At 42.1% G+C, this 18744-nt stretch overlaps 1 protein-coding gene and 1 long non-coding RNA gene across 6 annotated transcripts in view; one reads left to right on the top strand and one right to left on the bottom strand.

Annotated features, from left to right (window-relative positions):
* The window catches only part of LOC309519190, a 108579-nt gene that overhangs the window by 43256 nt on the left and 46579 nt on the right, over positions 1–18744 (top strand). The window lies entirely within an intron of this gene.
* LOC309518793 (carnosine N-methyltransferase 2-like) lies at positions 1705–18645 on the bottom strand. 5 transcript variants are annotated; one of them, XM_082199276.1, is made up of 11 exons: positions 17962–18309; positions 16234–16322; positions 12252–12471; positions 10721–10858; positions 10530–10588; positions 6806–6944; positions 5542–5594; positions 4659–4766; positions 4439–4569; positions 3854–3947; positions 1705–2725 (listed from the first exon to the last, which is right to left on the bottom strand). In XM_082199276.1, the coding sequence occupies exons 3-11, from the start codon at positions 12275–12277 to the stop codon at positions 2370–2372; spliced, it is 1104 nt and encodes a 367-aa protein (XP_082055402.1). In that variant the 5' UTR covers positions 12278–12471; positions 16234–16322; positions 17962–18309; the 3' UTR covers positions 1705–2369. The 5 variants fall into 5 exon arrangements, with proteins under 5 accessions (XP_082055402.1, XP_082055404.1, XP_082055405.1 ...); XM_082199278.1 differs by lacking the exons at positions 16234–16322; positions 17962–18309 and adding an exon at positions 18425–18645; XM_082199279.1 differs by lacking the exon at positions 16234–16322 and having other exon boundaries at positions 1705–2551; positions 17962–18310.

Genomic DNA, 18744 nt, shown 5'->3' with positions numbered 1-18744 from the left:
CTGTGAGGTGAGTGAGGCTGAGAGACTTCACAGAAGTATGACTGGCCCAAGGTCACCCAACAGCTGCATGTGGAGGAGCGGGAAAGCGAACCCGGTTCACCAGATTACGAGTCCACTGCTCTTAACGGTAACAAAATAAAGGGCACAATTGAAGGTTTCTCATAATTAAACAGTATGCAGGAATCACATTTTATGTAAATGATGTGTGCATGACTTGGAGTATGAAAGACAAATTGAGAAGATATGGGGGAAATTCTAGGAGAGGGAAACAACAGTGACCTTACTGTGGGTGTCTTTTATAGACATCCAAACTAGACTGAAGACTTGGATGATGTCTCCCTAGAACAGATTACCAAACATTCAAAAAGGAGAACTGTAGTTGTAGTCATGGGAGACTTCAACTTCCTCAATATATGCTGGAACTCAAACCCTGCCAAGAATTTAAGGTCCAACAAAATTATCCATTACCTCACTGATAATTTGATTTCCCAGAAGGCAGAAGCAGCAACTAGGGAGTCATCTAGTCCTCATTCGGGAGGACTTGTAGACTCTCCTTCACTGGAGTTTTTTAAGCAGAGGTTGGATGGCCCTCTGTCGTGTATGATTTAGCTGAGATTCCTGCATTGCAGGGGGTTGGACTAGATGACCCTTAGGGGTGCCTTCCAACTCTACCATTCTGTAATTCTGACAAATTTCCTTTTTTGTTAAATGATTGTTAAAACATGTGAAGCAAAAACAAAACAAAACTGTACAGTATTCACATTTTGGGTTTCAGTTTAGAGTTTCCTAACCTATTTTAATTGCTTTGCCTCCTTGGAGAATTGCCTGTTAATTAACGGTAGATATTTAATTTTCTCCCCACAACCATAATTTAACTGCTTCTTTTCTTGAATCCTCTGTGACCTCTTCCTTACCAATAGAAGTCCTAAAATAACTCGTGATTGGTAACAGGCAAACTGATCCTACACCCAGTTATATATGGGACAGAGATGCACCATCACTGTTCTAGTGGAGCAGGTTATATACCATATCCGTCTGGGAGGCAACGGGAACAGTACAGAACCAACAAACACAGGGATATAGCAGTTCAGGGTTGGAGGAGAAGGGGGTTGATAACCCATTACTATTTCTTCATCAGTGTTTTAGAGCCATCCAGTCAGCACAAAAGGTAAGCATTTTAGCCACTGTTAGCTCCAAAGGCAAGCGTTTAGGAACACTGAAAACATAAGGCAAGTCCATTTCAAGAGAATGGGGTGCAAGTTCTGGTACATCCATCAAACTCCCTGCCTGCTCCTCCTCCCCCCCCTCTCTCTCTATATATATATTATACTGTGGTACCTTGGGTTACAGACACTTCAGGTTACAGACACTTCAGGTTACAGACTCCGTTAACCCAGAAATAGTACCTTGGGTTAAGAACTTTGCTTCAAGATGAGAACAGAAATTGCACTGTGGTGGCGCGGCAGCAGCAGGAGACCCCATTAGCTAAAGTGGTGCCTCAGGTTAAGGACAGTTTCAGGTTAAGAATGGACCTCCGGAATGAATTAAGTTCTTAACCCGAGGTACCACTGTGTGTGTGATGTCTGTTTTCTCAACTCCAGCTAGATGTTTTTAATTTGGAGAAACTTTACCATGTGTCTGATGACAGAAGAAAACATTAACTCTCTGTGTGAAACAATTTATTTTAAAAAGGAAGGACACAGTATCAAAGTACAAAAATTGCAGTGGCAGGCTTGCCATATTACTTTGGGGCTGATGTACATAAACATACTCATGCTGATGGTGTGCCAGTGTTGAATAATTCTCAAATCTTAAAGGTAGTAAAGTCCTCAGGGCCTCTAACTGTTGGTTGTAAGGAGCTCCTATTATCCAAAATTCATATTACGATGCAAAGTAATAAGAGAGAAATGGACCACAGGACAGAATATTTGCTGGGCTAAATACCTAGGGATCATGTAATATGTACACAATTAGGCTACTGAGCTTTCTTAAATATATACAATACATTAAATATTAGTCCCTAGTACCTGTTTTCTGCTATGTGAACATAATTTAAAGTTTGCTGTCTCTCCTTGATATACTCAAATTATCACGCTCTATGTTGCAACACTTTCCTGCGCCTCAGAGGCAGTGTGTATCCATGAAAACTAATGTCAATCTCCTGCTATGATAAACAAGATATATACCGTTTTAATCACAAAAGATCCACTAATATGTTTGCTTCCAGTTCTTAATGTTTAAGCTTCCCCTGTTTGTGCCCCTCTCTTCTCCAGTATTGAGCAAATTCTCTTCACAACAGAGAACTGATTCTGCTTGCTCAGTACCTAACCAAACACAAACTAAAATGGTGTCTGCTGTTTTGACTGGTATTAGGAATTTACAACAATCATACTCAAATCATTTCCAAACATAACCCTTCCATCCTTCTTGGTGCTGCATTCTGGCTGGCCCAAAGCCTGCAGAAGACTCTGCTTCAGATCCTGGGGTGCTGAATTCATAAAGTCTTTAGTTCCTGTCAGAAAGTCCATTGTTTGACCTCCAATGGCATCTCCTTCAATAAAGCATTCAGTTATATCCCAATAAGATGGGAAATTGTATACTTGATATGTAACTCCCATTCCTTCCAAGACAACTTTGATGTCATCAGCTGTGATGTAGTGGCCGCTGTCGGTTGGGGGAAGACAGTGTCTGTAATTTTTCCATATGGAGGCCCACCCACTCTTACCTATGGGAAGGGAATTGTGAGTTTCACTGAGCCATTGTGCAGAATTAAGGCGCCATAAACCAAAGCTAATATTGTAGGCACACTTACTACATAGAAATCACACCCGCGCACCCTGTATATGAGTATATTGTAGTTGATAAATAGTAATTTTCCTTGATAAGTTGTAGAATCTCTTGATCAAGAGCCTCCAACACCACATCTACTGTCTAAAAAAATAAATAAATGGGCAAGCCCCCATTTCACGCATTAGACCTGAGGTCTGATCTTAAGTGGGTGGGCAAAGCCTGAAAGAGAGAGGAGGCAAAGCTGAAATGAGAAATAAAACTAAGAGATAGAGCAGTGGAAGATGGGTTAGGAAGCCCTCTGCAAGCAAACAATTCAGATATCTCACAACAGCAATCTGCTCCTTCCCTGGCAGCCTTCTGGACAGGAAGGGAAAGGGAGACAGATACAGATAAAGGTAAAGGTAAAGGGACCCCTGACCATTAGGTCCAGTCGTGACCGACTCTGGGGTTGCGGTGCTCATCTCGCTTTATTGGCTGAGGGAGCCGGCGTACAGCTTCCGGGTCATGTGGCCAGCATGCCTAAGCTGCTTCTGGCAAACCAGAGCAGCACATGGAAATGCCGTTTACCTTCTTGCCGGAGTGGTACCTATTTATTTACTTGCACTTTGACATGCTTTCAAACTGCTAGGTTGGCAGGAGCAGGAACCGAGCAACGGGAGCTCACCCCGTTGCAGGGATTCGAACTGCCGACCTTCTGATCGGTAAGTCCTAGGCTCTGTGGTTTAACCCACAGTGCCACCCACGTCCCTTATATATACAGAACAGAGGATGGCAAATAAGGAGCAGTCTGACTGTATAGGGCACTTGCCTAGGTTTCTATGAACATGCTTAGAAACCCCCTTCCGCCCATCTTGCTCAATGTGGAAAGGCCAAGGGTGAACATAGAGTGCACAGGGATGGGTGCATTGAAGGCAGGCAAGCAGGCTGGCACACACCCACACAGCACTGTTCACATTGGCAGTCCCTGGCTGGTGTCTGAACTGGGCCCCCATTAATTCCAGGAGAATCTTACTCAAGTTGGGGAATCAGTACTTCAAAAACAAAAACAACAAAAACCACTCACCTGATAAGATTATAATCAGAAGCTTAGCATAACAATCTAGGCAGCTGTGAAAAAATCGGATAGTGCTTGCAACATCCTCCACACGGTACAGCATCTAAAAGGTATAAACGAAACATTTTGTTGTTAATATATCATTATAAACTTCATAGAGGGCTTCTGCATATGAAAACTAATAAATGCCCCATTGCTTTTATTCTCCATTTTAAAAAACCACATTAATTCTAATTTTACAGATTGGGACAAAACGAGGTTGTATCTGTATGGGCAGTCCCATGGGAAGAAGAGTGTTCCCTTCCTTCCTTAACCCTTGCTTTTTTGTCAGATTTTACGTGCACAAAATATGGTTTTAGTCTGCATCCCAGACATGTATTGCTGCTCACACAAAACTAAGCAAATCCTATGTAAAGGCTAAAGTATAATTTGGCAGGAATTATCAACATCACATCCATTTCCTTTCCATTCCGATGAACTGGTGAAATATGGCCTGTCATATACCAGGACACCTAAGTGTTGTTGATTATCTTGAAGAAAGAATGTGAGCTAACACAAAAACAGAGAATGTCATATGATCGGTCCTTAATTTACCTGGATCAGGTGTATGAAGTCGTATTTCTTTTGAATGTTCTGCTCTTTTGCCTGCTTCTCATATTCCATGGATGTCAACTGGTGCCAGCTGAATGAGACATTCTTTAGGTCAGTTGAATTTCTTACAGCCTCTGTTTATGAAATAATCGATAAAGTGAACTTCATGTGGATCAAAACATAAGCACAGTTATCCTGATAGAGAAAGAATGCAATGCTGTACCTTTATACGCCAAAATGTGTTGAGGGTTGGGCTCTATGACTTCATTTTTTATAAAGATTCCTGGATGCACAGCCTGAATTATCCTAATCATTTTCAAGTCTTGCTCACCTATAAGATAAGTTCAAAGCAAATTCATTCATTAAAATCAGTCGGTCCTTAAGGTTGAAATCATGTGCATATTTATCTAGAATTTATTTCCATTGAACTCAGTGTGGCTGATCTCAAAATAAACCTGCTGAGGATCATGCTGTATTCCAGGTATACCTCAGAGAAGCTTCAGATGCTTTAAACAAGTGCTACTAGCCATTTCCCCAGCACTGGCATAGGAAGCTACCTGATTGTGACTCGGACTGTTTGTCCATTTAGCCCAGTATTGTTGACATTGATGGACAATGGCCCTTCAACGATCTTTCCTAGCCCTACCCAGAGATGCCAGGGATCAATCGTGGGCCCTTCTGCTTGGAAAACAAGGGCTTTAACTGTTGAGCTATACCCATTCCCTCTATAGTCTATGCAAAAATAAATAAATAATTAAAACCCTACAATAATTCCTCTCAGACATTATACAGAAACAGTACCAGACACTGAAGCCTTATAACACCTGGAACTGTACTCCAAGTGGAATAATGGACACTGAAAGGAAATAATCCAACTTCATTGCACTTATATAAATCCAGATTCAGGAAAATGTGCACAGGGAATAAGCCACATATTATTTATAATTTTGACCAATGGATGCCTTAGCCTGAAAGCAAAATAGGCTGTGTGTCTATATTAAAAGAAAGGAAAAATCAACAACAAAGCATTGGCAGCTGCCACCATGAGTGTCCCACTCAAAGCAGATACATAACTGAATTATTATTTTTAGATTTTTGTTCCTTACCTGTGCCACTTCCCACACCTAGCACATTGATGGTAGATTTTCCATTTCCAAGGCTAAAAGGATAAGCATTTATTATACAGCATTAAAATACAGGAGTTTTGATATTTATTTAGGGTTGCTATATTTCAAAAGTAAAAACTGGGACACCCCAAAAGTTTACAAAAACGCAAAAAAACAACAACCCATGATTTTTTTATTGACTTGCCTAAGATCCAGGGCAAAGCGCCACCTTTCAGAAATTCCCCCCACATGTCAATTCCACCTTTGAAATCCCAGTTTGAACTGGGAAAATCCGGATGTATGGCAGCCCTACATTTATTTTGCTAAACCGTATGCTACTGTCACTAATGCATTGCCAAAACTTTCTCACAGCATGATGCAGTTTGAGCAATAAATATCACAATATATGCTTCCCCCCGCTTCCATAGATATCCCTAGAAGATTTGTGTTCCAGTCATTTTTGTCCAATAAATTTATGTGTACACATCAATAACCATAATGAACTTAGGCTAGCATTTCTGTGTCATATACTGTATTTTTTTGCTCTATAAGACACACTTTTTCCCTCCTAAAAAGTAAGGGGAAATGTTTGTGCGTCTTATGGAGCGAATGCAGGCTGCGCAGCTATCCCAGAAGCCAGAACAGCAAGAGGGATTGCTGCGCAGCGATCCCTCTTGCTGTTCTGGCTTCTGGGATTCAGATTTTTTTTTTCTTGTTTTCCTCCTCCAAAAACTAGGTGCGTCTTATGGTCTGGTGCGTCTTATGGAGCGAAAAATACGGTAGCAGTACAGTTCTTGAGCACTAGAGTCACTAGATCAAACTGCCCTGAATTAAGCAACATCAGTGATGCTCTGTGAAGCTGTAACAGTTTAAATTAAGATTGATTGCCTTAAATTAAGAGTGTTCCATCTAAATAATGTAACTTGGGGAAGCCAAATGGGCAAATAATGCACAAAACAGAGGAGTTTCCATCTAGAGTTCCCATATGGAGTTTCACCAAGAGTTGGATCACAGTCCTTTGCACTTAAGTAAGAGTAAACCCTACTGAACTCAGGATTGGTTGCAAGGCATCCCATGAGATTTGTTTGCACGTTACACATCCATTATCATAGAATGGACATAAATGAAATTGACATAAAAGAAAAATAAATAAATATTCCTTGAGACCTTTAGAGAAGGATGAGCATTAGAGTGCAGGAAGCTACGGACATTTGACCATTTCCCAAAAATCATATTTTTAAGCATTCTGCTTTTTTTTTCTTACCTGGCTATTATACCTGGCAGCTCCTCCTTATTGAACTGGCCCATGCATTGGTGCTCAGTTGAATGGTCTAAGAATGACTTAAAGGCTTTTGCGTATTCATCCACTGTAAGGCTTCTCATGGGCTGGGTCACACAAAGCTCTTTGGAATGTAAAGCCAAATTGGTGTTTGTTAAGAGCTGGAAATAAATGCCACTATACCTCATAGAAAACTTCAGAGGTGCATTGATAGCAATAGTAAATAACATCATTGCACCAAAGGTTAGTTTATGACAGATTCCACTGAAAGCAATGAAATAAGACTAGGCTGCACACACACACACACACTACGGTATAGTGTATTGTGGCTATACATTTAACATACATGACTCATCCTCAAAGAATGTGAGTGGTATGACACAAGTAGGGGGAGAGAATTAAGGCCACTAAAGGAGATATATACCGTATTTTTCGCCCCATAAGACGCACCGGCCCATAAGACGTACCTAGGTTTTTTGGGGGGAAATAAAGGGGGGAAAATTTATTTCCGCCCCAGGTGCGCTGCGCTACACCAGGAGCTTGGGGCGTGCGGAGCTCAGCGAGCCCCAAGCTTCTGCGTGCCGGCAAGGTCTCCGCTAGCGTGGGAGAGCCGGGCGCCTCTCCCAGGGCTAGCGGACCCCTGCGCTAATCCAGAAGCTTGGGGCGAGCTGAGGTCAGCGCGCCCCAAGCTTCTGCGTGCCGGCAAGCAGTCCGCTAGCCCTGGGAGAGCCGCGGGGCTCTCCCAGGGCTAGCGGACCCCTGCGCTACACCAGAAGCTTGGGGCGTGCTGAGCTCAGCGCGCTCCAAGCTTCTAGGTGCGCGCAAGCAGTCCGCTGCCGCCCCAAGCCTGGCACACCCGGTGGGACCTCCTGCCGGGTGCGCGAGGCTTGCAGACACTCGCCCGAAGCAGGGAGAGCCCTCCCGAGGGCTCCCCGTGCTTCGGGCGACAGGCTGCCGCCCCAAGCCTCGCGCACCCGGTGGGACCTCCTGCCGGGCGCGCGAGGCTTGCAGGCATTCACCCCATAAGCCGCACCCCGATTTCCCCTTCATTTTTGGAGGGGGAAAAGTGCGTCTTATGGGGCGAAAAATACGGTAGATAGATAGATAGATAGATAGATAGATAGATAGATAGATAGATGATAGATAGATAGATAGATGATAAATAGAGAGATATAGATATGCCTTTTATGAAGCTTGCCAACCATAATCTTGATCCAGAGCACATTCAGAGCTCTTGGACAACTGTCCCATTCACTTCACTGGAGCCAGCAGAGTGGGGTACACAAAGGAACACTCATATAAGCATCTTGCTTCCATTGATATGAATGGAGAAACCCTTGCAGATACAGGAGTGTCAATAAAATGCTAGATAAGGACCTCCATCTTTGGCAGACTGCTAACACATGTGATTTTCCATGTCTTACCACCTGCCCCTGTTAGACCAAGACTTGGGTGTCTTTAAAGATGTACATCTGACAGCAAATGTATACTCAGCTGACATTTCATAGAGCATGTAGCTTTATTTAGCCAATGGTACCTAGCAACCGACAAATTCTGAATGCTTTGCTTGGGAGTTATACTGGTTGGATGGGTAGAGGAATGCTCCCAATTCCCCCTACCAAACACAATTCTAATTGGGGCCAATGGCCAACATAATGGCATTCTTACACTAGCATAAATTTTAGCAGGAAATTTGCTGTCATAAAAAAGGGCAGAGATGGGGCACAGTATGTAAGCAGCAGGGACTTGGCTAATACAGCCTTACCTAAAGTTACGCAGCAGAATAGCTGCTGTAACTAAATATGTAGCTGTTGATGAACTTGAGATTGCTGCCAAACATATAATCCACCCAGCCTCCCGGGCATGTAGATAGTCAGGATTCTGTCTCTGTAGCTAATCATGACACAGCATCAGGACTGTACAATTGTGACTCCCCTGAAGACATCCATGATTGGACAGGAATATAGGGGATTAGGTGGTCCTTGAGGTATCCTGGACCCAGATTGTTATGGGTTTTGTAAATTAATCCAAGAGCCTTGAACCTGGCTAGGTAGTGCATTGCCAGCCACTGCAACCCTTGAGCACCAAAGTTATGTACCGGCAATAATCTGTCTCCAACAATAGACAAGTCATAGTGTTTTGCACCAGATGGAGCCCCAAGACCTGGCACAAGGGAAGCCCCACATAAAGGGTATTGCATTGATAGAGTCTTGAGGTTACCAACACATAGATCACCATGTCAAGACTATCCCTGTCCAAGAACAATCATAGTTGACATACAAGCCATAGCTGTTTAAAAAAGTACTCATGGGATGGTGAACTTTCCTCTACCTTTGTTTTTTCATGATGCTCCACATAGCGTGGGGGACAAGGGCGCAGCACAACATTGTACCAGAGCTGAGAGCTTGTGTGGTCTTGCTGCTGGAGTACCAGCTAATGGGAGGTCCCAAGAGCTAAAAGCCTTCTTGATTTTACCTTCCTCCATTACTCTTGGTTCAATGAAAGGATCAGTGTTACTGCCATGATGTATCACAGCTAAATTGACCAGGGGCTGGGGAGGAGGCAGGAATTGCTAGATGGGATGAAAAGGACTGGGCTAATGAAAAACATCCTGTATGAATGAGTCAGATACTTACTGTTTCTATCTGATCATGTGCCAATCATTCTGCGTATTATATGCCACTGTCTCAAGAATGTGCATGTATTTTAAGCTCTTCCAAATCTCATGTTGTCAAGGCAAGGAATGGGGAACTGGTGGCCTTCCAGACGTTGCTGGACTACAACTCCCATCATTCCCAACCATTGGCCTTACCATTTGGAACTGAGGAGAGTTATAGCTGGAGACAACAGCATCTGGAGGGTCACAAGTACCCATTCCTCTTCAATACCATAGTTAGGGATCAAACTTCTTGGGTCGGAAGCTTGTGCTGTTCCACTGAAGGCCCTTTTTGCTACTGGTCTAGTCTAGATGACTGTCATGTTATGGTGTAAATCCCATCATTAACCTCTTTTCTGTTTGATCTTCTGGTTAGATGCCTAGAAGTCCTGTCCTCTGAAGTCAGAGGACCAGAACCCAGATCTCTGCCTTTTCTATCTAAAATAATTGTTGCTGGCAGAATCCACAAAGATGTTCTGTAGATACACACCTATATTCAGTAGGATGCAAACACACACACACACACACACACACACACACATACACACACACACCTTCCTACTGAACTATCAACTAATGACCTACTCTTGTAGTATCCACTCTTCTTTGTCTCTCTGGCTGCCCCAGTGCCCTCTTTCAAAATAACATGGTCTCCTCACACAGACACAACTATGTCCAGCTCCAGTCACATTGCCAGTAAATAATCCATGGTGTGACAGTGGGACATGCACCCTTCTCCAGGTAGCAGATGGGCACGGAGCTACTGTTGCTTATGGCTTCTCATGCAGGATTTCTAAACCCAGTTAACAATCATTTTATCAACTTCGTTTTACTACTGAATGTTGAGAACACCTCCCATTCTTGCCTTTTTCACTGCTTTTGATTCTGCAACTGAGGCAAGGTAAGATTCCAACTTATGCTGGTGTGAGCTCAGATGTAGAAGCAGTGGTCTTAATTGGACTCTAGGTTTTCCCTGCCTTGCCATGGCACCATTTTGCCAAGTAGCCACAATAATATATATCTGTCTTGCAACTTGCTAAGCTTCAAAATTACCTGAATTGTTTGCAGATGTCACCAATATCTCTTTCTCAAAATTGGCATCTTGTGTTTTCCTGCAGCAAAGAAAATATGGTATTTATTTAGCAATTTGAGCAATCCCTCACCTGTTCCTATGTCAGCTGGGCAGTAATTTCACAGTTACTCTCCCAACCCCAGGAAATGGGCTTTGGTGCTCCCTGGCGTACCTTTTTCCATACTCTTCCTCATCATCTATGGCTCTAACCACAGGAGGCTTGGCACCATTCAGGGAGCAAAATCCATTGGAAAACACGCCATTTTGGAAGCAGCCATCTGCACTTTTGCCTTGCTTTGTTTTGGAGACTCTGCATTGGTGATGATAAAAAATACTGCTTATGGCTAACTGCACCAGAATGACCCAGCCCCTTCCTGGCCTAAGTAGCACAGCCATACATGCCAACCCCCTGGAAGTAACTGATAGCCAATCAGGTTCAAGGAGTCATCACTAAAGCTCAGCATTGTGTGAGTGCATATTTGTGATGTGTGTCTGTTCCATTCTAGGCCGCAATCTTGAAAAGCCACACCTCTCTGGCAATATATGTTTATGTGTTTGCAACACACAGGCTTAGTGAGACATAAAAAATGTACACAGGGAGAACTTGCAGAAGCATTTGGAATTAATTTCAGCAAAAAAAAGATTTTAGGTTGAATACAAATGCAGAACTATCTTATGCCAGGTTCATTTTTTATTGCTTAAGAGCAAAGCTTGGAAATTATTGACTTAGCCTTAGTGGTCTGCATACAGAGCAGCATTATGCTGAGTTAGAGCATCATATTAATTAGTTCCCTATTTCTGTGATGCAGTCTGTCAAAACACCCACTGAACTCTGCTGCTTAATTGCTAAGCAGCACTAAACTTAGTTGTATCTGGGTGAAGTCAGGCCTTTCCTACACCTTATTTGTTTGTTTGTTTTGTCTACCACCATTCATCCTTCGATCTCAGGGCAGTTCACAGCATCTGTGGCGTTCTTGCTGGAGACGGCCAACAAAGTTCTTGTCTAGGTCCCTGATTGAGGTGACCTCTAAGGCTAGGCTTCTACCCCACATACTATATCTACACAAACTCACAGCGCCACCCCCACATCAGTTTGGACTTCATTTGCTTCTCTTGCAGAGGGACACAGAAGTCTTTAGGACACTGAATCCCTGCCCCATGATGACACAAAATCCTACACAGCCTTGGGCTAGTTTTTGCTTCTTATCATTATCATTTATTAAAATTGCATACCGCCTTTCATCTATACATCCCAGGGTGGTTCACAACACAAAAACACACGATTAAAAAAAATCCCATTTCATGAGCTGCTCTCCACATTTTAAAACCATAAGGACTAGTAACTAAATTAAATATTTTAAACATTGGGTTTTTATTTGTGGGTAGGGCATATTCACTGTTGTGTCTCAAATAAATGATAGAGGGGTTTTTTTGGGGGGGACCTTAAAGGTCATCTAATCCAAACATGAGCATAAATATTTAAGTTCCTCTGCTCTGATTGAATGGTGCTGGAAAAATCATTGTCTCTAAATCTCAGTCTGCAATAATGGTCCTGATAACTTCTCAACATTACAGTAATCTGTAAGAATGGATGTAAATATATATTATACTGTAAAAATGGATGTATATATAATATAAAATCCTTCTGAATAGAGATGTCTATCTTCTTATTCAATCAGAGCGGCTCTTCAGATCATTCTTACCTTTTCACCTTGGCTTTTGGCTCCATGTCTTCTATAGGCCTTCTCCAGTCTCTCTCTTCTTTAAGGACCCGTTCTTGCTCTCTTTTGGCTTATATACTCCAGATGGACTCCAGTGTGTTGAGATACAGAAGGCAGGCACAGCTGGTCTTCAGTCTCTACTGGTACTTTCCTATACCCCCCTCATCCATTTCAAAGTGCTATGCATTTTGGCTCAGCAGTGCTAAAGGTTAGAGACAGATTTGACTCTTAGTTGATATTTCCATCTGTTACTGTCACTGTATGTCAGTCTCCTGGCCCACTGAGGAGCTTTCTATGACCTGTAGTATCTCAGAATGTCCTTCCTCACACCTGTTATCACCCTCCCCCCAGTCGCTTGAATTAGTATGCTCTAAGAAGATACCTTATCCTGAAGACCATAGATAACATATGAAGTCATAATCTTACCCCTTTAGGGAGTGCACAAGAAACTTGGCATACAAAGTGTATGGGGAAAGGGTGATATTTAAATAGGTCAAGAAGCATGCCCCTTCTCAGTTCAGCAGCTAGCATTGTATAGCTATGAAACATACAAAGAACAATTTGCCATACTAAATTTTACAATTTAACATTTATTGGCCTTGTTCACACATGGCATTAACCCATAGTTTATTAAACTCTGATTTATTGAATCATGGCTTAGCATTAAGTCTAAAACCTGCTCAATATATGGTTTGTTTATTCCAACAAACCATGATCTAAGTCATGGTTGATTGTTAGCTTATGAACCTTGGTTTGTTTTAACGATGGTTTGGTGTTGCATGTGAACTCAGTGCCCTTCCTTAAAAACAGTTTGCTGGACCACAACATACCACCCCAAACATTCACCAAGTCACGAAGTATGATACAAGAAGTAGCAAGTATATTATTGACCAAGTACTTGGTTCCAAAGCTTAGCTTAAGCCAAGAGGCAGTTTCTTTCTGGACAAGTGGACTTTAGAATCTCACCTCTCCTACCCTGTATAAAGGTTCTGCTCATTTGTCCTTGCTCTCTACTGTATGAACACATGTAACAAAACACAGAAACATTTTCAAAGAAAAGCAGCTTTGAGGGCTGGGAATCCGGAACACAGAAACAATGATGGGATGGGTGCTTTTTCTGCCTGCAGCTTCTACACTCCAAATCCCTTTCCCGTGATGTGTTTCCCATTGAAGGATTAAAAACATGTGAGACAAACCTTATGCTAGCAATTTCTCCCCAAGGAGGTTAAACTGTTTTATTCACTGACGTCAGCGTTAGGCAGCAGTTGGATGGCTGCAGGTTCTGAGGGCTGTAGGAAATTTCTCTCTATCCACTTTCTTTACACAATGCATAAGTTTACAATCTCCACCTTGTAACCTTTCTTGGTAGGGAAGTTGGTCCAATCATCTGATCATGTTTATTATCCTTTTGTTTTCTAGTTCTTTTCGAGTTGTGTCAACTGGAACTGTACCCCGTATTCCAAGTGTGGCTTCACAGCAGACTTATTAAGATATTTCAATATAGGCCAATTTAGTTTTGAACATTTCCCTACAGATTCCTAACACTCTATTTGCTTTTCTCAGAGCTCCTAGATTCTGGGTCATGTTTTCACCATGCCTCCAAATCTCTTCCTTGGCCAGTCACTCGTGATACTCCTGGAAAAAGCTCAGGAGTGAAACACTGGGAGTCTGAAGGTTGTTGTCTCAGTCATAAATGGCACCCTTGTATATGAATTTCCTGTGAAGCAGCCACAAAAATCACTTCACAATGTAAGAAATAAATTTTTAAAGGCACCCTTTCTGCCTGAATTGTCTTAAGTCAGTGAAAGTATTTACAGTCATGGTTGTTATCAGTCATTCTTGTTGACATTTCCCTCTTTATATTTCCTTAGCAGGAACGATAAAGGCTTTTCCCTCTTTATGTTGCTCAAGAACAAGGTCTATTGTTCCCTCTGCTGGCCAAATGTATACCAGCCAAATGTATACCAACCATCAATAAAACTTTATATAACTTTAGTTCAAGACTGATGACTGCTTGGTATTATCCAACTACAAAACTAGGCACACTGTGAACACCATGAAAGCATCTTTCAACTAAACATACATAGGACTGTGCTGCAAGGCTGCGTAGTTAGCAAAGTAAGTGAAAATTAGTGCTGCGCTGAATTTTCACGATCTTAGGGTTCCCCCCTTCTTTTTTAATAATCTTTATTAGTTTCAGTTAAAAAAATCTATATATACAACAGTATTCAATAAAAAAGCTGGAACAAAGAAGAAGAAGAAAAATAAGGAAAAACAAGTACATAATTTTATACAACTCTTCTGTACGAATATAATAACAAATTGTCCTTTATGTTCATACAAATACAATTTCATAAAAAGAAGGGGAAAGGGGAAAAAAAGATTTCTATAAATAAACTTTAAAAAGACTTCCAAAATTTTCATTTACTGTGTCTATTCTTTCCTTTATAACGCGCAGCCTCATATTACATTCAATTATCTTCATATGCCCTAACCTAACATAATATTATTTACACTTTTTGTTTTACAAGAATCAGTCTAGTTCTGCCAAGAGAATTTCACTCTTAAAATGATTTTTAAAGTATTCTTTAAATATTCTCCATTCCTTGTAGACTCTCTGTTTCGTGTCATTTCTTACTCTTCCTGATAACTTTGCCAACTGAAGGTATTGTATCATTAGAGCTTGGTTTTCAGTGTGAAAGTTGCTGTTTCATGAAGTATGAAAATGTTTGTGAAAACTGCTGTTTTATACTCTCTTATAGATTTTTCATGCCTATTTGAGGCCATTGTTACCTTGATTTTGGACAGTTTTAAATGATTTGGAAAAGCTTCTTAACTGAGTCACTATAGCCAACCAGTCAGTGAACATGCTAACATCACTGCTGCCATTTAAATGATCTGAAAGAGCTTCTTCCTTGCAAGATTCTAGCCAATCATGGGATCATAGATAACTTAGGGAACATTAGCATCACTGTTGCCATTGAACTAATCAATTTGTCTACATGACAACATCGTTAAGGGCAAACTATGCCTTCTCTATTATCTTCAGTGGGAATCAGAGAGAAGAAGAAGAAGTAGTACTGTTCAGGAAACTTTGTGGATGCTACCAGTGTTGCCACTCTGCTTCAGTTTCAGTACTTCACAGCAAGAGTTATGCTTTATTGCAGTTCTAATAAAGAGCAGTTATGCTTTCCAAGTTGGGGCAGAACATGGATGGGGGATCCCGCTCAGATGGGCTTCAAAATACACATCTCATTGGGAAAAGGGAGCTGCAGGTGGGTAGCACCTGAATTCAGTTGTCCCCCAGATGCAAATGTCACCTACTCTTGCTGTGCTACTTCCAAATGGGTGTGCATTTCCAAATGCAACTTTAAATGCACATATCCATTACTTTTCCTTCTTTATTGAGGAGTTAGAGAAGTACTCATTCACACCCTGCTGTGTCTATCCAGTGATATCTCATCTGCAACATTAAGAAAGGAGGGTAGCCTTACCTTTGGTGGAAGCAAGGATTTAAAACATGTAAATTCTAGGAGTGCTTCCAACAGTCTTATCATCAATCAATCTTTTTACAGTGGTACCTCTGGTTAAGAACTTAATTCGTTCTGGAGGTCTGTTCTTAACCTGAAACTGTTCTTAACCTGAGGTACCACTTTAGCTAATGGGGCCTCCTGCTGCCACCACACGATATCTGTTCTCATCCCGAAGCAAAGTTCTTAACCCGAGGTACTATTTCTGGGTTAGTGGAGTCTGTAACCTGAAGCGTCTGTTACCCGAGGTACCCCTGTATTATGGTCAATGGTCAGAATTCAGGGTATTATCAGCTGATCTTCTCCACGAATCTTGGAATGCCAAATTACCCGGTCTTGTTTCAGGTACTAAACCTGGTGTGTTAGGAAGCCTTCACCACTCATTTGTTTTATTGCTGGATTTCCCATCCATATTGTTAGATCTTTTACTTAACCTCATGCCCTTGTGGGAAATCAGATAGAGATGTCTTTGGCTTGGCATTCCTGGGGCAGCAGAGGGCAGCAGGATCTCTCAGCAGGTTTTCTGAATGGGAAGGGAATAGGGGAGGAAACAGGCTGTCGTCCCATTATGAGGACAGTTGCTCAGGAACTGACCTGGGAAGAATGTTTCAGTTGGGAGAATTTGCCCGAGGGCAATTAAGGACCAGCAACTGGTAAAATATATCCTGCGCTTTTGTGAGCACAAGTGTACCAGTGACCCTGTGGGCTAAGGACAACCCTTGGAAATATAATGATAGGCTGGAGAATTTCAGACGGCAGATTAAATTTGCTCAACTTGGCTGGGCCACCTAAACAAAACCAGCAGCCATGGTACCCTCAGATTAGGTTTTAGACTGCAGGGCTATATTACACTTACTTACTTGGAAGTAAGCCCAATAGAGCGCAGCAGGGATAGCCTTCTGAGTATACATGCATAAAGTCCAAACCAAGTGCAAGCCTTTTGAAACACACCACAGTTGAATATCATGCTTACGGTTTAAAATAAAACTCAGGAATTTGGCGGAAGCATTTCTAAGCAAAATAATTTAGATGTTAGGCAGAAGGCGTCCAGGATTTCAGACCGGTGTGTTTTTACATAAACATGGCATGAACTAGTAAATACGAGTCCTGCGTTTAACATTGCCAGTATGTCAGTGTCAACAATAATGAGCTGGATGCAGCAGTAGTCTGACTCTGTATGGTTCCTGGGTTCGATAGAAGGTTAATGGAAAGGAGGCAGAAAGACTGGCTGAGCCCAATTCTCCCAGAGGTAAATCTATGCCTGAGCTATATGACTTCAGACTGCAGGAAGAGGCTCACATGCCCAAGTATTACAAATACAAAAACCTCCATGTTGACAATGGGTGGAAGAGCCTGACCTAGTCTTTCCCTTACATGCTCATTTTCATTGCATTAGCCTCCATTTCCATTCTGAAGCCATACAGCCCAGAGATACCACCTCAAGAAGAATGAGGCTAACGGAAGTCTATAAAGCTGTACTGATTGATGCCCTGATACAAATATGGGAAATGTTTGACCCACAAGATGTTGCTGAACTACAACTCCCATCACCTCCAGCAAGTGTAGCCAATGAATTGTAGGCATAACAGGATTTGTAGTTCTCCACACCTGCCTTACTGAGACCCTACAAAACGTATTAGATTCTCCTAGAGCAAAATAATTTAAAGAAAAGAGTGGTGGACTGAACTATTCGGCCCGGCCTTTTCAGCATTTCACGAAGCTAGGGCAAACCTGCTCCTTAAGATCAATTGGGGGAGGGGAGTTATTTGGGGTGGAGTTCTTATCTTTTAAATAGAAACAGCTGAGGTTTTCTTTAGCTTGTTTACCTTCACAAAAACTTTTCTGCCCCTTCTAGATGTTTCCTGAACAGAATGACCCATAGGAAAGAACAGAGTAACGCCAGGGAAAGACTCAGAACCCTGTTATACCCTGAATATCAAAGTAATGGGATACCCACAGAAGATTTTAGAATTTTGCCACACACACCCTCAGAAAAGTTGTCTAACGTATACTTTCTCTGGGGACAAATGACCCCTTAAAGGAGGATGCGGCTATTGGTCCCCAACCCCTTCCCTAAATGGTCACAATGGGACGAAAACGTGGGAAAGCAAGCCTCAAAGGGGTAGGTTTGCAATATTTATTTATATTTCTAGGTGGCTTACCTCCTTTATTTTAAGGTCTCTCATTCCGCTCTCCATTGGACTAAGTCTTTCAGTTCACTGAGTTTAGTCAGCTGAAAAGCAGGTTGCAAACAGCGAGGCGGTGGCAGTAGCAATTGTGCATGAGAAGGTGCCAATTCCTTTCCTCCAGTTTTAAGGAGGCAGAAGCAAGATCCCCAATGCAAGTCCCTGATATAACTATTCCTGCGCAAGTGGTATGCCCAAGCAAGTCTGTTTGGCCTCCCGTGGGAGGTGAACTGTCTCGTTAATGAGCTCAGTTATTGGACCACTTGCTGCATTCTCTGCCTGCCTACAAAGGGAGCAATGATGCATGAGTCATATTCGTGACAGTTTTATCCTGTTTATAACAACAGCTGACTGTATATTGGGCTCTAGCACAAAGCTGCTTCTACAAAAGTTGCTGGATTTATGTCATCAATCCCATTGCGATGAATTTGCTACTTACTTTGCACACAAAGAAACTTGTATTCGGTGCCTTTGGGGAAATGCAAGTTCAAGCGCAGGGGCAGGATCTCAGGTACACGTGGACGAGATGGATGAAAACCAGCCAAGCTCTGGAGAAAGTCCGTTAATTGCTAGATAGGGTCTTACCAGTTGCGTCAGAAATGCAAGATGGCCTCACATCCTTGGTCAACTGTTTAAAATCTAATCTAGACACTCCATCCAAGCAGAAATCATTGTTTCTTAGGGTCAAAATGACCAAGTAACTCTGGGGTTGGGAGTGTCTTATCGTGTGTCTTTGCCTAACTGCCAATAGAGAAAAGT

The sequence above is a fragment of the Podarcis vaucheri genome (assembly GCF_965113315.1).
Source record: "Podarcis vaucheri genome assembly, chromosome: 1".
Classification (NCBI taxonomy): domain Eukaryota; kingdom Metazoa; phylum Chordata; class Lepidosauria; order Squamata; family Lacertidae; genus Podarcis; species Podarcis vaucheri.
Note: the sequence above shows the minus strand (reverse complement) of the source record. Positions and strands in the feature narration are given on the sequence as shown.

Coding starts and splice junctions, on each gene's coding strand:
- LOC309518793 (XM_082199278.1), bottom strand. CDS start 12,277: ATGGAGCCAAAAGCCAAGGTGAAAAG. Junction 10,589..10,720: donor GAGGAAGAGTATGGAAAAAG/GTACGCCAGGGA, acceptor TCTTTGCTGCAG/GAAAACACAAGATGCCAATT. Junction 2,726..3,853: donor TCTGATTATAATCTTATCAG/GTGAGTGGTTTT, acceptor CCCTTCCCATAG/GTAAGAGTGGGTGGGCCTCC.